Genomic DNA, 19,333 nt, shown 5'->3' on the forward strand with positions numbered 1-19,333 from the left:
ATTAAAAGCGTAAAAAAAAAAAAGAAAAAAAAAATAAGCAAAATAAGCAAAAATAAGCAATCTACTTAAGCATTATCTACTTAATTATCACTCGTATCATGCATGCATTTAATTCTAAAATGTATTTATTTAATCAATTTTTTTTATAATATAATCTTCTGCTCCTGAAACAAAATAATTGAATATTAATACAAATAAATATAACAATTTCAAATGTCCTACCTATTCTAAAAGCTAAAGATATTAACAACATAACAATTTTCATGATACGACATAAACCACATGTGGTCAGGAAAAATGCAAATGAGAATGTATAGACAACGATGGCTAATGTCACACAGATAACTGTGAAGTATTAAGGATGTAGAATGAAAAAGTTTAGGGATGGCAAGTGATCCATGATCACATTGCCTTGAAAGAAGTTTGAATCGAAATAGGAAAGGCAAAGCCTTTTAATAAGAGGAAGAAGAACATTAAACACATCATATAAATCCTATCTATCAAAAAAAAAAAAAAAATAAAACTAAATGTTTCTTTGATGTTTCTAAAATTGGAAGATCTATCTAATGATAAAGAAAGAATGACATCTTTTATTTCGTTCCATCAAATCCTGAAAGGTTTCTGAAACAAATTATAAAATAGAATTAGTAAAACTCAATAACATTAATTTTTTGCACATGATTAAATGAAATGATACACACAATTAAGTTTCTTCTATTTCTTTTCTTTAGTTCATACCTATAACAAACTTAATTACTGGATTAATAATTAAAGAATAATTTATATTAAAAAAAAAATGAAAAATTTAATATCAGAAATTAATAAAAATTAATAAAATATTGTTAAGTAATTTATAATGAAAGACATTTATCAGTAAAAAAAGAAATATATTTTTTTAATAGCATGTATTTTTAATAACAAACGCTTCTAATAAAGGGATGCTGAAAAGAGAAAGACAAATAATAGGGCCAGAAGGGCTGTTCTGAATATCCACTCAATGTAAACCCGAACAAACCGTGAGTGGAACATTTTTTTTCCATTTCGCAACACGAGAATTTAATCTATTAAATTCTCAAAAGAAAACGCGAAGAGTGCTTTGTTGTATTTGCAATGCAATCTCAATAAAAAATAAATAAATAAAAACAAAAAATAAAAAAGATGGAAGATTCGCGAAAGCATACATAAAGTGTTTTAATAAATAGTTACGAAACTCTAATAAACTATTTCATGCACTCACATTTTATTAAACGCAACTAATAACGGAATATTGCAGCTATATGAGAAGCTGTCGTTGTATAACCACCCTTGTGCAGCTCTTCTTCTAGCTGCGATTAGGCAGTCCAGGAATTTGTGTATTTCCACAATCCAAGTGGAAGAAATACGGGCAACATTTTATAAAACGCAATACTACTTTAAGCAACGCGATCGTTAATAACGCAACACTAATTCTCAAAATAAATTTAATACAAAATTTGCTATTATAAGTGAAAAGCTACTTGAAATATCTCAATAAATTGCAATATTATCTGATAAATTCAATTCAAAAATAAAAAAAAAGATAATAAAAAATAGACTAATTCATAATCAAAATAATTAAAATAATGGCTATATATATTTTATAACGCAATATCATGGAAAAACGCGATCGTCATTTTATCGCAACGCTAATTCAACCCGTACTTTATTTAGCGCAACACTAATGCAAAATCGCGAGTTGCCCATAATGACTGGATCCGATGGGCCAGCATGCAAATCGGCCATAATAATTACTACGTATTGCTAAAACGAGCACAGTGACAAAGTGGTAACAATGACTTCCCATTCTTTCGATCCAAGCAAGATCGAAAAGATGAGAAGCCATTCGTTGCAGCCCTCTTCGTGACAATTTGTCGGGCCTCTTCGGTCTTCCTCCTTCGGGCGCGATGCCCGCTGAAACTTATTAACTAGGCTCGAGATTTCCTACACGCTTATTAAAAAAAAAATAAAAAGAAAAAAAAGACTAAATCGCGAAAGCCTGAGTGCGCATGGACGACCAGCGATCCTTGTCCGCGCATGCGCAGAATCTCGAGCTCAACGTTCGTTTCGAGAACATTCGCGACCGCGACCACGAATTCGAAAGATCGATGAGCGAAGCCAGAAACGAATAATCGATTCGTCTCGGCCTCCCTCTCGATTTTTCAAATTTGATTTCCTGAAACAGGTTGCCACGCGAAAAACGCGCCTACCCGAGCAGAGAATGTGACAACCTGCCCGGCCCTACCTACTTACAATTACAACATTCGTACCAGAAGTATACTACCTATCCTGCCTAACTCTATATTTAAAAAAGTGGGGCAAAGCAGGCATACCAACACACTCATTCCACGAGTCTCACGCATAATGCTCGGGCGCAAAAAGCCTACACTAGGGAAAACGTCCCGGGACGCCTCCGACACCCGAGCTTGGCATACTAACTCGCACATACTCTAACTTTACGTACCATTTTCCTGAAATCGGCTGACGATAGCTAGTAATCATTGCGTGAAAAGTATATATAAAATTTTATGTATATAAGATATTATTATTATAATTTGATAATAAGATTATTTTATTTTTAATCCGCAATATATAGCGGATGTAATATTGTTATCATATATATATATTGTAATTGAATTAATAATTGTTAAAACGACGCAATCCCACAGCCTAACCAAACACACACAATGTGGAAAATACGTCGCGCACGATATACTAACGCATCGTCAATCGCTGAGAAATTGTTATAAACTTATAAATTAGGATCATCGTGCTCATCGCCTCTCTCTCACCCAAGTAGCACCTGGGCACGTGAGTGAGATCCTGGCAATGAACACGGAAGGGATTAAACCTGAAAATCCTGAGCTAAAAAGATATATTAGTATAAATATTAACGAGCTAATGAACTTTGATCATTTATATTCTCATTTTATTTAATATTTCAATGACTCTATTTTCTAATTTATTCTTTGTTCAATGTAACAAATTGTTTATTATTTATTCCAATATTTTATAAAAAGAATTAAAAAGGAATATATATATTTGTAAGAGATTAAACTGCAATGAATTAATTAATATCCTCAGGCGACTCCTCCATCAAAGCACATTTTCAAAAATATGAAAGAAATATTCAAAATTTATAGCTTTGATTTCAAAGTCTACCTGTCGCGAAATGTCTTCTTGTATATAATATTTAATAATTTCAAACGAGAGCTATAAAATTTTATTTTCTTTTATCTGTATTATTATTATCATGATTTTTTGTTTAGTCCAATATTTGCATCTAATTCATGTACGAATATTCATATGTTTAGATACTTGATGTTTGCAAATATCCATAATGAATATTTTATAGTTATAATATTTTAACTTTAGAGATAATTAACTTGGAAAGTTATTAACAATTGAAAAACGCGATGTACAAGAAGACCTAGCCTAAACTAACAAATAAAACGAAAAAAAAAAAGAAATGTTACTACACAGGAGTATAATAAATACCCGTGGTCACTGTGCTCGTGCAAAATTCTACGTATACAACCAGTCATCCGTGTCGATTCGGACCTTTCATCCTACGACATGATTGAATGACCGGAGGAATCAAAAAGCATGCGACTCACCAAAGATGAGAAAAATCTGCACTGATGCTGATCCATGGGAAGTCATCATTAAATAATAGAAAGTGGAAACTGTAACAAAAAACATTGGAACATTGTAATTTATGATATTATATATATATATATAATGGTTATTTAAAAAAAATAAAATTAAAAAAAAATAATTACCTCTTCGCGTGATGGATGATCGCCTTATGCTCTTGAAACACTGACTCTAATATACGCGAGACAAATATATTAAAAAAGAAAAAAATAAAATAAAATAAAAAATTGATGCGATTGCTTAAATTACAATGAGCGAACAAACACTGACTCTATTTTCACGAATAGTTGTTAGAATTACATTAGAATTATGCTCTAAAAAATACTTAAAATACTATTACAAAATAAATACTGATTCTATAAACTGCATTGCACGCAGTCACAAATGTTTTTTAAAACTGATGAAATCCAGGAGAAGACAAAGCTATCAGCACCTTAAATAAAATATAAAATATCACATGTGATATTTTTATATAAAACTAGTATTGATCATTGAAAAATTTCAGTAGCAAAAAAAGAATAACAAATAAAATTAAAATTTATAAAAATATAAAATTTAAAAATTAAAAATCTAATGAATAAAATAGAATAAGAAATATAGTTATCTCTTCATGTGATGGATGATTGCCTTATACTCTTGAGAGAAGCACTGACTCTACATTTTTATACCGAATATTAAAAAAAAAAAAAATAAAAAGCTATTAACACATCTGTTTATATATTATAATCGATAAACAAGCACTGATTCTACTTTCGCGAAACTATTACAATTAAATTAAATTAGAGCAGTTTTGCTCTAAAGAACATTAAAAACACTATTACGAAGCAAACACTGATTCTACTGACCGCATTGCGCGCGGTCACAAAAATTCACTGAAAATAAAAAATGAGATGAAGTGAAAAGAAGTAAAATATTGTTCCAATATTTTTCTTCTTTTTTCTCTAAAGCGTTTGTTTAAGAAAATAATGCTATTTTTTTGAAGTGACAAAGTTATTTATAAAGAAATATTATATTAAAAATTAATTTAATCTATTTAAGATAAAAAGAAATTTGAAATAAAAAGTTCTTCTAATCTTTTCTATTTTTATCTTAATAATATATGTTATCCTAATTAATATTATGAATTACTTAAGAAACATAGACAATAATTGTATTTGTTTCTAATATAATCAAATTAAACGTTACCATTCCATTATGAAAAGTTATCAAATTGAACATCGTTGGAGTGTTCGTTATGGCGTCCATATTTGATCCCTTTTTCCCGCCTTGAAAGTCATTTCATCAGTTAGATGTTAATCTGCATAAAAGATAATTAAATACTTAATTATAAATAATTAAATATAAAATAAATATATAAAATGTATGAAATTAGAATTTATTGCATTAAAATAAAACAATAACTAAGATTAAATCACTTTAGAAATTTATAATATGAACTACCAGAAATGCTAACGATCAAACAGACGAATAAAGAGAAAAGAATAAATTATTCTTCAAAATATTATCAATTATAATAATATTATAATTATAATATATTATTGAATTAATTAAAGAATAATATCTGAAAAACAAAAAAATAACTATAAAAATAAGTATTATGGAAAATAAATTACGTACCTGAAACGAAACGGCGTCTAAGTGTCACAACTTTCGAGAATAGAATGATATCTCGAACGTGTAGCGATTTCAATATATCGAAATTGAGAAAAGAATTTGTTCGATAATTCGATAAATCGGAATCTATCGAATACGGCATGAACGCAAACCATTAATTTCTTGAAAAGGCTGTAATATTATAAAAAAATTTTTTAGCCTTGGGGTCTTAAGTATAAAATCAAAACAAACATGACAATAATACACAAGTTGAACGTACAATCAGACGTACGTATTTAGAAACGAAATGTGCGATAATATATAAACTAAAATTGATTATAAAACTACGTTGTTTATTATAATAAAGAAAATCTTATCAGATTTGTATAAAAGTTACCTTCTTATTATTACGGTCACACTTTTAAACTCATCAAACAATAATTTACACAAATAAAAATCAAATAAATCAAAAAATCAACTGCCGATGAAATGCAACCTGCTACCACGATTTTCAAGAACAAACTGACGCCATGTCATGGGCATGCGCATCGAATCGAATATCAGCTTTCTGATTGGTTGAAGCTATATCGTTTCTTATTCGCTTAAATCCGCGCGAAAATTGAAATATTGTAATACATTTTAATTATGATCATGAATATTTTCAATATATAATAAATAAATAAATAAATAAATAAATAAATAAATATATATATATATATATATATATAAAATGCTAAATTCTATAAATCAAACTTAAAAATGACTAACAATTACTACACTTACATATATAATTTTTTTTATTCCAATATCAGTATTGTTTCATTGCATTTTAATTTTTGATACAAATATCTGATATAACATTTATATATCCTTTACGCTAGTTTAAAATAGATTTAAAAGAATTTTTTATGTAAAGTAAAAAAATTTTTTTTTTATGTATAGTTTTTATTATACACTTATTATAAAAATTTAATAATATATTATTTAATGATGTGCAGCAGCTTTCCTCATTTGGACAAGAATATTTCCAAGTTCTTCACGCTTCCTTTTAGCTCTGATATGTGTACCCAACTATAAAATTTAAAAGAATGAAATATGAAATTGTTTATTTATTTGGGTAGATAGAGACAGAAAGAAAGAAAAAAATTTAAAGTTATATAAAATTTATTAACATTCTTACCCTTCTTTTTAAAAATTTCAATGCACGTTTATCTTTGGAAACTTTTAATAATTCCATAGCACGCTTTTCATATGGTGCATGACCAGTTACTTCACGAATTAAGTCTCTGACAAATTTGCTATGTTTAGTTTGTCTCTAAAATTAAAAATTTTATATTAAGAATCATTATTATATTAATTACTTTTTACTATCCTTATATCTTTCAATAAAATTCTCAATTAAAAAATCTTAATTAATAAAAAGAACGTAAAAAAAAACAAACAAGAATATTTCTAAAATGTATACTATAGAATATATACTAACCCCTTTTAATCTTGCTGGTAAAACACATACTGTTTTTTTCTTCTCATTTTTATTTTTTGCCACACGAATTTTAGTTGTTTTATGGCCTCTATTAAGACCAATTGCTAATTCAAATCTTGGAGCCATCCTGCAAAATTAAAAACTGTGACTTATACAAATTAGGTTAGCAATCATAATAATATAAAAGTATATACATATTATATGATTTAATATTGAATTAATTAAATTGCACTAACTTAAATATGCATATTTTATTATATAAATAATATTTATTTAGTAAGATTATACAGATATTTTGAGATTCAATTTGATACAAACCTTCACAGTTGAAATACACTCATAAGAAGAAACACACAATCGAGCTTATTCTCATAGACAGATTTTTATTCGTTCTTTATACGCATGCGTCGAAATTAACTAGTCTGATTTACAAATATGCGACAAGAAACATATTCTTTTAGATTAGTGTCTTTTAGATTTCAAATATTTGATTAAATTTTTCCGCAATATTAATATTTACGCAATAAAGATAAAAAAATTTAATAATTATTTTCTTATTATATAATTTTTAATCTTTTATTAAAAATCTCTCATTATAGAATTAATGTAAATTAAAATATTTTATTCTATTTATGAAATAATATTTTTCATAAAATATGATATGAATATTTAAATTCTTCATGTTTTATTTTATATATATGTTTTTTGTTTTATATACATATACTTTATTTTATAATATATATTTTTTATACTTTAACATAGATTTTAATATTTCGTAAGGTGGATATCCTGCGTTATATTCACCAAATTTATTTTAACTTCACAATTATGATTCGTAATTGATACGGTGTCAAATTTTAAAGAGGATTTTTTAATTTATATTATAAAACGGTATGTACGTGTTGTACACAATTGTGTCATTTTTATTAAAATCATTCATTTCATAACATTAATTATCACTGACAAGAAATCATGTCTAAAATGAAAAACATTCCAAATAACTTAACCAAATGGGATCTGTCAGAAGATTCTCTGGCACCTTTAACTGATTATCAAAAAGAATGTTTATTGAATTTGGAGGAAGAATTATTTCCTGATAATAAAATTAAGACTGAAAAAATAAGTGATACAGTATGCACAAATGAAGAAACTACAAAATCAGTACAAATAGAACGATATCAAGATTTACTAGAACATTATGCCAGATTAGAAAAAAAATGTGTGGACAGGAAAGATATGAAATACATATTATATCTTAATGAACTTGAGGCTCGACGGCAAGAATGTCATGAACTTTGTCTACAAATAGAAGAAGCATTAGAAGACTTCACTATGTTATATAAACAATATTCAGAAGTATCTGATAAAACAATATCTCTTTATGATGCTAGTGAACAGCTTGATTCTGATCAACGAAAATTAAATTCTATCATAGAAAACATTACGGAATATGTGAAATATTTTAAAGATATTGATATGATGATGGAAAAATTAGAAGCACCTACATTATCAGTGAACAGTGAAATGTTTTTTAATATATTAGATAAAATTGATACTAATATAGATTTTGTTCAAAATAATCTTTCATTCAAAGAAAGCAATACTTATTTAATCAAATATAAGCATTGCCAATCTAAGGCAATATCAATGATGCAAAATTATATTTTTAATCTATTTAGCAAAACAACAGAAAGCATTTTAAATTTAAAAGATAATGATGATTCCCAAGATAATGCAGATGCAGCTTTAGCCCTTTTTTATGGAAGATTTCAAACTATATTGCCAAAAGCTAAGCCAGTTATAGAACAAATTGAAGCAAAATCTTATAAAAGGCAAGAATATGACAGTTTATTATCAGAATGCCACCAATGTTATTGGAGTCAAAGAGGATTAGTATTAGGTAGTAGTGTTCAAAAATCTTTAATATCTGTAAAGGAGAAATATAATGGTGATCATTGTAGTTTGGTAAGGAATTCATGTGCATTATTATTACATGCATCAATGGATGAGTATAAATTATTTTATGAATTTTTTTCTAAAACAAGTAATGGATTAACGGCATATCTTGAAAGCTTATGCACTTCTTTGTATGATACATTGAGACCATTCATAATTCACATTAATCATTTAGAAACATTAGCTGAAATTTGTTGCATTTTAAGAATTGAAATGTTGGATGAACATGTTCAAAATAATTTTGAACCTTTAGAAGGATTTGGAAATATTTGTTTGCAGTTATTACATGATGTACAAGAGAGACTTGTGTTCCGTGCACATCTATACTTGCAATCTGATGTTTTAAATTATAACCCATCACCAGGTGATTTAGCTTATCCAGAAAAGTTAAAGATGATGGAAGATATAGCAGAATCAATAAGAGAAGAATCCAGACAAACAAAGATGAAAAAGATATCTATTTCATCTAATGATGATAATATTTTAGAACCAATATCCAGAAATCATATAGAAATGGATTCTATTTATCAAAAAACACATATAGGTAATTCACCTGCAGATCTTCATGGAATGTGGTATCCTACTGTTCGTAGAACATTAGTATGTTTATCAAGATTATATAGATGTGTGGACAGATCAGTTTTTCAATCCTTGAGTCAGGAAGCAATATCTCTTTGTGTTCAAAGTATAGAAAATGCAAAGCAAGAAATTGAAAAAAGGGCATCATCTTTAGATGCAGAACTTTTTCAAATAAAACATTTGCTCATTTTACGTGAACAAATTGCACCTTTTCAAGTAGACTTTACAATAAAAGAATATAGTTTAGATTTTTCAAAAGTTAAAACAGCAGCATTTGGTTTATTAGAAAAAAGTTCAAGACTTTTTACATTGTCAAATAATGCATTATTAGAATTTTTATTGGAAGGAGCACCTCAAATGAAGGAACAACTAATAGATTCAAGAAAACATGTAGATAATAAATTGAAATATGCTTGCCAACGTCTTATACAACATGCTACATTTTTATTAATACACCCGATTTTAAAACTATTAGACAAAGAAAAGTTACATGCTAATAATCCAGATGCATCTCAAGAACATGCTCTTGGAAATCCTCAAGATGTTGCAGCAGCAATATGTGAAGCATTGAGAATAATTAAGTTTAAATGTCCTGAAATTCAACAATTAATGCAATTATATCTCTCTAATAAGGAGACAGAATTTATTTTATTTAGGCCAGTAAAAAATAATGTTTGTGCTGCATTTACTCAATTATATCAAATATTGAGTAAATATTATAATTCAGAGGAACTTCTTCTAATTGCATGTCCATTACCAGAACAAATTTCTGTTATATTGAGCTCATCCAGTCTTATTCATGGAAAAAGCACACAAAATAATGTAAAAAAAACGTAGCAAAAATAAATTAGTCAGCTTTTGTAATTATACATTGCATATTAACATCATTTGCAATCTATAATCAAATTATTATTTTTTCTTTTATGTTTTCCTTTTTAAAAAATTAATATTAATATATAATAAATATTTTATATTTTTAAATAAATTATGTAAAATGTGTATAAATAATTCAATAATTGCGTATAAAATAACTTAGATATTCAAATTACGAAAGCTATTGCAATTTATAACGTCCTGTATTAAAGATACTATATTTTAATTCTTTGTAATGTACTTTAAGAACGCGTAATTTTTATATTACGAAAATGTATATATTTAAAATGTTAAATTAAGTTAATATCACAAAATTTGTACATCACCCCTTAATAGGGATTTATGGTCTTAAATAAATTTTTATAGACATTGTCATGAGTTTGAAACAAAAAAAAAAAAAATTATATATTTTTGTAGTAAACAATAATATACTATGTCGTATTGCGATAATACTAGGAATTTAATTTAACTTCTTCAATTGTACACGTTAAAAACATTAATTGAAAATAATAATTAATTATTAATATATATAAATTAATGATATGCATTATATATATTGTTATTTTGATCTTATAAAAATATACTATTCTTCTATTCTATACTATTCTATATTTTTTTTTATATAAAATAATAATATAATTATTTACAATTAATTTATAAATTTTTTTATTATATTTAATTACATTAATTTCCATATTCAAAGAAAATAATTTAATGTATAAAATTACTTAATGATTAAATTAATTTTTTTGTTAATTTATACAAGTTTAACTACAGGATTTAAAATATTAGGGGCTGGACTATATTCTTCTTGAGATTTACTCTCATAAGATTCTAAGGGAAAATGTCGATTAAATTCTTCAGTAATATTCGTTATTGGTGGATGCAAATAATCTTCTACAGAAACATATTTCGGCCCGCCAAATGTATCCAATACTACGATTGAAATTATCTTCAATTTTGCGAAATAAAAATGATGATCTGTAATATTGAAGACAATTGTTTAAAATTATATTTTAACCAATATTATTTTTTAAAAAAATTCTTACCTTCAGGCATATTAACCAATCCTGGATGACGTGTAAAAAATACTTTTTTAGCGAAATTTAGTTCCATACTTTCATTCTTTAACTATAAAAAATATATAATAATTATTTGTATTATTATTACATCATATTAATTGTATTACTATAAATTAAAAAAATAAAATATACTAACCGATTTGATTTTACCGGTTAAAAGAATTCTGGCGCAACGAGGATCCATGGGATCCCATTGTTTAGACTTACAATATTCCCCTTGAGCTAATGTCATTAGAAGTGAAGCCCGATTGTCTTTCTGTAATTATAGAAATTAAAATTATTTTTAATTATCCTATTTTAAGTTCCAAATTTTTAATTATAATTTAGTATTGATAAGAATAAAAAAATAATCAAGATTTTAATCAACAAGAAAAAATCAATATATTGTTTACTATCTTATCAATTGATGATATCACGAAAGTCACATTATCACGAAAATACGTATAAAGAATATAGATTTTGTTTTGTTACAATGCTTACTGCAAGATCTTGAGCTGTGAAATCTAAAGGAGTAAGATAAAGATATGGTATTCCTGATCCATTTCCTAAAAGTCCATCAGTATAAGAAACTAAAGTTACAGCTGGAAACGATTTGATATCTTGTCTTGTGCTTATTGTTGCCACGGATACCCAGTCTGTATACATAAAAATAATTAACAAATTAATAAATTGGTTAATGTTATATGATATGTAATAATTGACATATATAATTTGAAAATATAAAATGAAAATATTCATACGTAAAAAAATTATTTATATATATATGCATTACTTTCGGCATTATTTCATTTTTTTTTATTATTAATTTCATTATTCATTTTTTCAAATAATTTTCCTATAAACTACTGAATTTCGAAGAATTATATTATATTATAATATAATAGAAATAATTAATAATTAAATGTATAATTAATCGCTTACATTATGCGAATCGGTATTTAATGTTTGATATAATTAGAAAACAATTCACTAAATTTAAATAAAAATGATATATATTTATTTAAAACTGTGAAAATTTGATAAGTTGCCAAAATTAATTATATGCGTAATTGTAAGTCCAATTCTAATATTAACCTCTATCTAATATTTAGTATAGATAAGCATATGTATAATGCATGTATACATTTTTTTATTCGCTTTGTGATTTCCGCGAATGATTCATATTTTAAATATAAATGTATATGTAGAAATATTAATAATTTCTTTGTGTTTATTATTTAATTATAATACTTTCTTTTAAAGAATAAGATGATTATGTAAAGTTTAAAATAAGCAAAAATTATAGTGTCATTTATTAGATTATGATATAGTTGATATACATACCCAAACTAATAAATAAATTTTCTTTCAAAATGTATTTTCTTACCAGCTTGATTAACAATGTATCTTGCCATTAAAGCTGCCTGATTAATAGGTGGTGGATTATTGATAGAAAATTGTTGATCTTTCTTTGGTGATTTATACATATCATGATTTTCATGATATCGTTTTTCGTATTTAATTTCTCGTTGACCATTTTCACGTATTTCTTTTGCCTTTTTCCATTTCATATACTCTTCAAACTCTTGCCATTGTTCTTCTTCTGAAAATTGCAAATATTTCTTCGCTTCGATCGTCAAAATCAAGAAAGCAAGAAAGATCGTGAATCGCAGAATCATGGTTTGTGTCCACAGTTGTTCACTCCGACGGTAAATGTTTACTAAGGCGCGAGAATCTACTCTCGCGTATTTTGCTAAATTATGTTACATTTGCAATCTTCTTTTGAATTTATCACTTATATAGGCGCGTATCTGCCAAAAGTATGACGACAAGTATGAGCTCCAATGACTGTTCACTAACTCAAGGTTAATATATTGAACATCAAATTTATATATCATGCTACATGAGCAAAATTGCTTTGTGAGTAAACCTAACCTAATATTTATAAAACATCAAGCATTTTATTATGCTTTCATTGCGGTTAATCGAAGGTATATTGTCCCAAATTATTAAAATATATGTTATATTGTGTTAAATAATCATGAAAATTATCTTGAAATTTACATTAAAAAGAAATTCTAAATTCAAATAATATTTAAAAAATTTTTTATAATTTTGAACATTCTGTTAATCAATCAAAAAATAATCAATCGATTACAATAATAGAAATATTATTCCATCTTATATTAGATGAAAGTATTTAGAGAATTTTTAGTAATAAACAGCAAATAAGAAAAACAATTTTAGAGCAAAGAGGTTATTATTTTATATAGTAACTTTATATAGTAAAATTGAATAATAATGCATAATTTATTCAAATTTGTTTCATTTAATATTATTACTTAGTATATTAAATGAATTATAAAATATTTACTTAAATAAAAAAGCAGAAATCTATTAAAATTTGAATGAAAATTTGTAATTTTTGCAAAAATTTTCACAAATGAAATATATATTTATTTTTAAATTACATTATGAACTTCTAAATAAAAGGAATAATATAAATACCTGTAGATATTTATATTTAGTTTAATTTTAATTTAATATTTGCTTGAACAATAAAATACAACAAGCAAATTTACTATCAGTCTTATAATTGTTATATTTGCTTTTATTTCTTTATATATTTCTAAAGAATAATTTGGTAAGGCATATTTTGTATGCACTGCATTTGTGTATTTTGAACTTTGTCAATTATCATAAGTACTTTTTTTTTTTTTTTTTTTACAGAATATCTTTGCACACAATCCAATTTTTTGTATTTATATATTGAACATCATTATTTGGCAAAAGCTGATATCTATTTAATTTTAAATATTTCCTATTATTAAAACTTTTTGATATAATTCCAAGCATTAATTCAAATTATTTAAATAAATTTCAATTATATAGGGTGAAATGAAATTTATGAATAGTACAATAATAATAGTAAAATAATATAACTTGTATATATTTAAAACCTAAGTTGTGAACAGAAATATAAACAAAAAATGATTTTAAGAAATATTTTTTGCCTTGAATGTTTACAATATATTGTGTATTGTTAATTTTTAAATTGAATGAAAAATGTAAAATGACAAAATCATTCAAATTTTGTGGAGCATCAAAGCGCGGTACCTTAAATTTACTAATTATAATTGGTCATACTTTCTTTTTTTTTCTTTTTTAGAGAATACTGTTCAGTTATACGTAACGAAAAGAAAATTTGATCATTTATAATTTTATTCCATAATTTTAATGAATCCCAAGGGTGAAAACTGCACTGAATCACAAAGTTTTGTTTTTATCAAGATGGAGACGTTATGCATATATTTTAATGCTTAAGTCACTGCCTTACAATATTCCTTCAACGAAAATAAATTCCGTAGAAATATTTCAAAAAATTATGAATAGAAATATTCAACAGGTGGATCTTACAGCACATAAAATTGTATTTACACGTGTACTCGTCAAAAACAATTTATCAATTTACAACAAAACATAATCTCTCTGAAAGAATTCGCTACCTCTAACAACATTTATCCATATTTTATAATTTTTATATAAAAATAAACATTCGTTGCACACTAATAAAATTTTTTACCTTTCAGAAAAAAATTAAGCATTTTTTACATTTATTTGAATTATTTTTTATATAATTTTTTATCGTAATTGGTAAGGCAGTGATTTATCTTTATAGGACAAATTGATATGTATTAACACGTTGACAAGAATGTTAATGCTAAGAAGATTCGAATGATAAAAATTTAATAATCCAATTCTTGGTGGCAACGATAAAAGTAACAGATGATAGATAAAAGATAAGCGATCAAATAAATTAACAATGCTAAAATATAATTAACAATGCTTTTGTACATTAATAGAGATAGCGATTTCCTTCGTAAGTAATATACACACTCTCTCTCTCTCTCTCTGTTTCTCTCTCATTCTCTTTTTTCTTTCACTCTTCCTTTCTCGCTTTCTTTCGTACGGAAACAACGCCTCTTTTGTTTACATTATAAGCAAAAAGGTAAACATTATTCTTCTCTATCCTTCTTAAATTAATGCTAAAAAACGTGTAACGATTGCACTGTCGACTTCACTAAAGTCATTGTATTTACGCAACAAAATGTTACAAGTATAAAAAATTTACGACAAGTACGGCTTCTCGAGTAAATTTATCGCTAACAACCACGCCGGCGTTTATTTTACAGCAAGAAATGCTGATAAACCTTCATTTTTTCGTATCTTTGTTATTTCTCTTTTCATGCACTTGTTCTTACAATGGGACAACTAATCGTGCAATTTGATTGGTCACCGCGTTTCGAGATTCACCGTTTTGCCCCTTGAGCGTAGCTTCGAACATATTCTTGTCCTCTATCTCATATTTTCCCTTCCCTTCTTTGTTACTCTTTTTTTTTTTTCCCCTTTTCATTTTCTTTTAGAAACTACTACCTTCCATTTGCTTACGCGAATACTTCCGAAAATGTCAACATACATAATAATTTATTTCTGTTATATTACAATAAGTCGTTCTACAATAATCGAGAATAGAGAGCAGCGATTTTTACAGTTCAATTGGCACATCAGATGCGCGTGCACGATCGCTAGGATCGCGAGAAAAAGATATAGGAGAAAAATGAAGCGAAATAAAAAAAAAAGAAAAAAAAACCATCTTTGGAGGAGGAAGACAAAAACGATGAACTTGTAACAAAGATGAAACGTAAATGATGAAGCGAAACATGGATAAAACGAAGGAAAAAGGAAGGAAATGAACATTGAATATACGCGAAAGGAGAGAGGGGAAACGAGAGGAAAATCGGTGTACAAGAGATGCCGAGGTGAATATGATATCACTGATATGCATGTGGGGACTTTGGGCTCAGAATTTTCAGTTACTTAAGTACACGTCTCTCGCGTGCTGGCGCACGCCACTAGGACGTCGAACTATACCAACCGTTTGTCGTCGATTTGTTGGTCGGATGGTAAATGTGGAAACCAGCTCCAGCGGCCGGATGATGGTAAAATTGCGCTTGCTCGCTCAAACCAGCCGAGGCGTAGGCCGCGGCAGCGTCCAATGCGCTTGGATGAACGGCAGCCGAATATACTTGAGGCTTCAGAGGCAATGGCTGCGCTGGCTCGTATTGATGGCGTAGCACAGGGTCAGTGTAGGCCGACGAACCCTCGTAGCTGCTTATCACGTTCACCGGATGGAGTTGTTGTTGCTGCTGTTGCTGCTGCTTGTCCCTCGGTGAAACGGATGACGGTGGAGTCATCGCCGAATGATAATCAACCGTGTAACCGGTGGCCGTGGAATAAGAGGAAACCAAGCTGGTAAACGCATCGGCGCAACTAGTTCCACTCGAACTTTTTTGATTGTGCGTCGCTAACACGAATTGATGTTCACCGTAGGTGCTGGATCCTTCGGAGCCAGGTGGAGTAGGCAAAGGGCCGCTAGGTGTCGTGTCCCCGGCGTAGTAAGTGCCGCCGGAAGAAGAGGTTCTCGTGGTACCGCTGGACGTGATTCCGTGAACATTGGCTCGTATCACGCTCTCCCTGTTGGCGTACAATTGTCGTAGAAGAGCGGATGCTGGTAATGGCGCGGTGCTCGACTGTTGTGGGCTTAGATGTCCCAGATGATGATGCGCTCCGATCCATTGTATCGTGCTCCTCTGTTGTTGCTGCTTCAGCAAAGCGTCCGTACTGAAATCGGTAGGTTGGTGGAGAGTCGGTGAATGGGACTTATTGAGATTCTGAACCGGCAAATGCTTGGACATGGCCTGTTCTAGATCTTTCACGGAGGTGCCTGTACTGTCGGCGTTGCTCGTTCTATCTTCCACTCGTCTTGATTTCGGACTGGCCGAGCACAGTATTTGCTCACCTCCTGAAATGGAATGGTTTGATGGAGCTGGACTTAGAGCGTGGCTTCTCTCGTTATTCGTGACTTTCACCGTTGAGTCGTCCTCCTCGTCCTCTTCCTCGTTCGAGCTGCTATCATCCTCGTGCAACTTCCGCTTGTGTCCGCGCAATTTCACTACGAGCGTGCTAATGTTCCCTACCGCCGTCTGCGGCTCTTGCTGAAGCTGGGCTATGCTGTCGTGATGCCGGCTGCCTCGTTTCTCGCTCTCCGAGCCACGAGTATCTTCGCGATCTTCCGGCGGCGACCTGTGAGGATGCTCCTGATGCTGGTTTGGCGGTCCACCGTGGTTTCTTCCCTCTGCAATATTTTACAATACTATTGTACCTTGTAGCGATTAGAAAGTTTTCAATTATCGACGAAGATGAAGCGCAACTAATATTTCATCATTTTTTTAGGAAGAATTGGAGCAAAGTAGAATATCTTAAGATGTGTACCTCCTCTATCGGCGTCCGGGGATCCATTTTCTGGATCGTTTCCAGCAGCATCCTCGCGTTTCACACCCATAACGCCTTCCTCCAGTTGACAACAGTCCATGATTAAATTTTCGTATTCACGACCGCTAGAAAAAAATGGTAAATCAAACGTTTTAATATTGTTATTCATTTAAAATACAACGTGATATTTAATCATAGAAATAATTAGAATATTTACCTTATAACATAATTGACACAAATGATATTTTGTTCCTCGGCGTTTTTCGAATTGCATACTACCGTGGCACACGTTTGTAGCCACGTATATCCCCCACTTTTGTTCATCAACCTATAATAATGCGTCAACACTTGCCCCTTGTGAATCACTGAAACAAATTAAAAATCATAAAAATCGGGTTAACGCGAAATATATTTTATAATTTAAATTTCATCAATTTAATTATCGATAAAAATATACTCACGGTCGATGTGAGACTTTCGAAGACGATTTGCATCTTCTCCATGGCACAACGTATACAAATTCTTTCCCGTCAATTCGTCCGCTGTATAATCTAGTAATTCGGATACCCTATAAAAAAAAAAAAAAAAAAGAAAAAAAGAAATAGAAAATTACTCATTATAAAAGTATATAAAGAAATCTTATGAACGAAATTATTCCATAGACGTATTAATTGATATTCACGATGCTCACCTTGGTTCACAGTGTGCTATCCGAAAATCGAAGTTGATCCGCGTGACGAACATGTCGGTTTCGAGGCGAATTTCGTGCACACTTGGCGGAGGAAGTGCGATCGCCAGGCCAACCATGCCTATTAACGGTGGCGCGGACTTTCTTGTATGGCTAAACGTATACTGCGGTCTCAAACGGCACAGTAACAACACGACCTGAATTCATAATCGTTTATTAATATCTCTGGTTTCGTTAATTGAAACGCGATTGATTTGCGAAACGTTAAATCGATTGAACTGAAAATTCGATAGGATTCGAATTAAATATAAATTATGATGTATTATAAACCGATTAATTTTCATAATTGGAAGATTCTAAATTCTTTATTTTTCTTTTTTAATTTTCAGCGAAGAATTTTTTTTAAAATATGAGAAGAAAGAATACACACCCTATAACCAGAAGATTTAAAATGACATCCCCTTTTCGTTAGGGTGGATTTCATCCGGACGCAGAATGCTCTGTCGTATCCTTTGTAGAGATTATTCGCTGATAACGACATCACTGAGGATACTATAAATGATAAAAGCATATAAAAGTTATCTCTAAATTCTTAATTTCGACAAAATAAAAAAAAATTATTTAAACAAGGAATAAGTATTTCTTGTTGCTTTTGTGGGAACTTCATTCTTCACGTCACACGAAGAATTCACGATCTATTCAAGATTCATTAACTTCTAACTACTTAGAGTTTATCAACGAACGATCATGATGCGAAATGATCTCATCGCGATTCTCGACGAGACATATCGTTCAAACGAAAGACGTAGAAATTTACCGTCGGGATTCGCTGTGGAGGAAGATCCATGTTCTTCGGATGCCGCGCTACTCGGCGATGCTAGGCCAGAGCTGGATGAATGTGGACCGGAAGAGGTGCTCGATGTCAACCCGAGGCCCAATTGTTCTGCTACTTCCGCGTGGTCTTGCTGATGAACGTAATCGAAAACGCTTGAACCCGTCATCTCTACCTGGAATTTAGAAAATTTTCTTCAATTCAAATGCTTTTCACGTTTTATTTCTTAAAAATATTTTTTTTTTTATTATTAATTATAAGTT

The 19,333-nt window shown here is 29.2% G+C and overlaps 4 protein-coding genes and 1 long non-coding RNA gene across 6 annotated transcripts in view; 1 reads left to right on the forward strand and 4 right to left on the reverse strand.

The window, feature by feature from the left end:
- Positions 1-4,789: 4,789 nt before the first annotated feature.
- On the reverse strand, positions 4,790-5,862 carry LOC107965316. Its single transcript, XR_003305867.1, has 3 exons — positions 5,663-5,862; positions 5,290-5,457; positions 4,790-4,969 (listed from the first exon to the last, which is right to left on the reverse strand). It is a non-coding gene; the product is annotated as an uncharacterized LOC107965316 (long non-coding RNA).
- Positions 5,863-6,189: 327 nt separating this feature from the next.
- LOC551870 (60S ribosomal protein L36) lies at positions 6,190-7,189 on the reverse strand. 2 transcript variants are annotated; one of them, XM_006566974.3, is made up of 4 exons: positions 7,067-7,189; positions 6,749-6,875; positions 6,446-6,580; positions 6,190-6,336 (listed from the first exon to the last, which is right to left on the reverse strand). In XM_006566974.3, exons 2-4 carry the CDS (start codon positions 6,872-6,874, stop codon positions 6,250-6,252), a joined length of 348 nt encoding a protein of 115 aa, XP_006567037.1. In that variant the 5' UTR covers position 6,875; positions 7,067-7,189; the 3' UTR covers positions 6,190-6,249. The 2 variants fall into 2 exon arrangements, with proteins under 2 accessions (XP_006567037.1, XP_006567038.1); XM_006566975.1 differs by lacking the exon at positions 7,067-7,189 and having other exon boundaries at positions 6,749-6,890.
- Positions 7,190-7,553: 364 nt separating this feature from the next.
- On the forward strand, positions 7,554-10,638 carry LOC410387 (conserved oligomeric Golgi complex subunit 3). The gene has a single exon (XM_393867.7). The coding sequence runs from the start codon at positions 7,721-7,723 to the stop codon at positions 10,118-10,120; it is 2,400 nt and encodes a 799-aa protein (XP_393867.2). The 5' UTR covers positions 7,554-7,720; the 3' UTR covers positions 10,121-10,638.
- A 259-nt stretch (positions 10,639-10,897) lies between these two features.
- On the reverse strand, positions 10,898-13,082 carry LOC551913 (protein CREG1). The gene is made up of 5 exons (XM_026444487.1): positions 12,605-13,082; positions 11,719-11,873; positions 11,375-11,494; positions 11,206-11,287; positions 10,898-11,137 (listed from the first exon to the last, which is right to left on the reverse strand). The coding sequence occupies exons 1-5, from the start codon at positions 12,894-12,896 to the stop codon at positions 10,914-10,916; spliced, it is 873 nt and encodes a 290-aa protein (XP_026300272.1). The 5' UTR covers positions 12,897-13,082; the 3' UTR covers positions 10,898-10,913.
- A 1,339-nt stretch (positions 13,083-14,421) lies between these two features.
- LOC726709 overlaps positions 14,422-19,333 on the reverse strand; it is a 231,047-nt gene continuing 226,135 nt past the window's right edge. The window contains 7 exon segments of the mRNA XM_026444488.1: positions 14,422-17,413; positions 17,551-17,675; positions 17,768-17,915; positions 18,012-18,118; positions 18,242-18,435; positions 18,669-18,790; positions 19,056-19,245. Of these exon segments, the coding sequence (XP_026300273.1) occupies positions 16,131-17,413; positions 17,551-17,675; positions 17,768-17,915; positions 18,012-18,118; positions 18,242-18,435; positions 18,669-18,790; positions 19,056-19,245 (2,169 nt within the window). The 3' untranslated portion in view covers positions 14,422-16,130.

Source organism: Apis mellifera, linkage group LG12, assembly GCF_003254395.2.
Source record: "Apis mellifera strain DH4 linkage group LG12, Amel_HAv3.1, whole genome shotgun sequence".
Taxonomy (NCBI): Eukaryota; Metazoa; Arthropoda; class Insecta; order Hymenoptera; family Apidae; genus Apis; species Apis mellifera.

Bases quoted from the DNA above. Each gene is read 5' to 3' on its own strand.
- LOC551870 (XM_006566974.3), bottom strand. From the start codon at position 6,874: ATGGCTCCAAGATTTGAATTAGCAATTGGTCTTAATAGAGGCCATAAA. The intron at 6,581-6,748 runs GTTAGTATATAT...TTTTAATTTTAG, and splicing joins TACCAGCAAGATTAAAAGGG to AGACAAACTAAACATAGCAA. The intron at 6,337-6,445 runs GTAAGAATGTTA...TAAATTTTATAG, and splicing joins TGAAATTTTTAAAAAGAAGG to TTGGGTACACATATCAGAGC.
- LOC551913 (XM_026444487.1), bottom strand. From the start codon at position 12,896: ATGATTCTGCGATTCACGATCTTTCTTGCTTTCTTGATTTTGACGATC. The intron at 11,288-11,374 runs GTTAGTATATTT...TATTTTTTATAG, and splicing joins TAACCGGTAAAATCAAATCG to TTAAAGAATGAAAGTATGGA. The intron at 11,138-11,205 runs GTAAGAATTTTT...TCAATATTACAG, and splicing joins ATTGGTTAATATGCCTGAAG to ATCATCATTTTTATTTCGCA.
- LOC410387 (XM_393867.7), top strand. From the start codon at position 7,721: ATGTCTAAAATGAAAAACATTCCAAATAACTTAACCAAATGGGATCTG.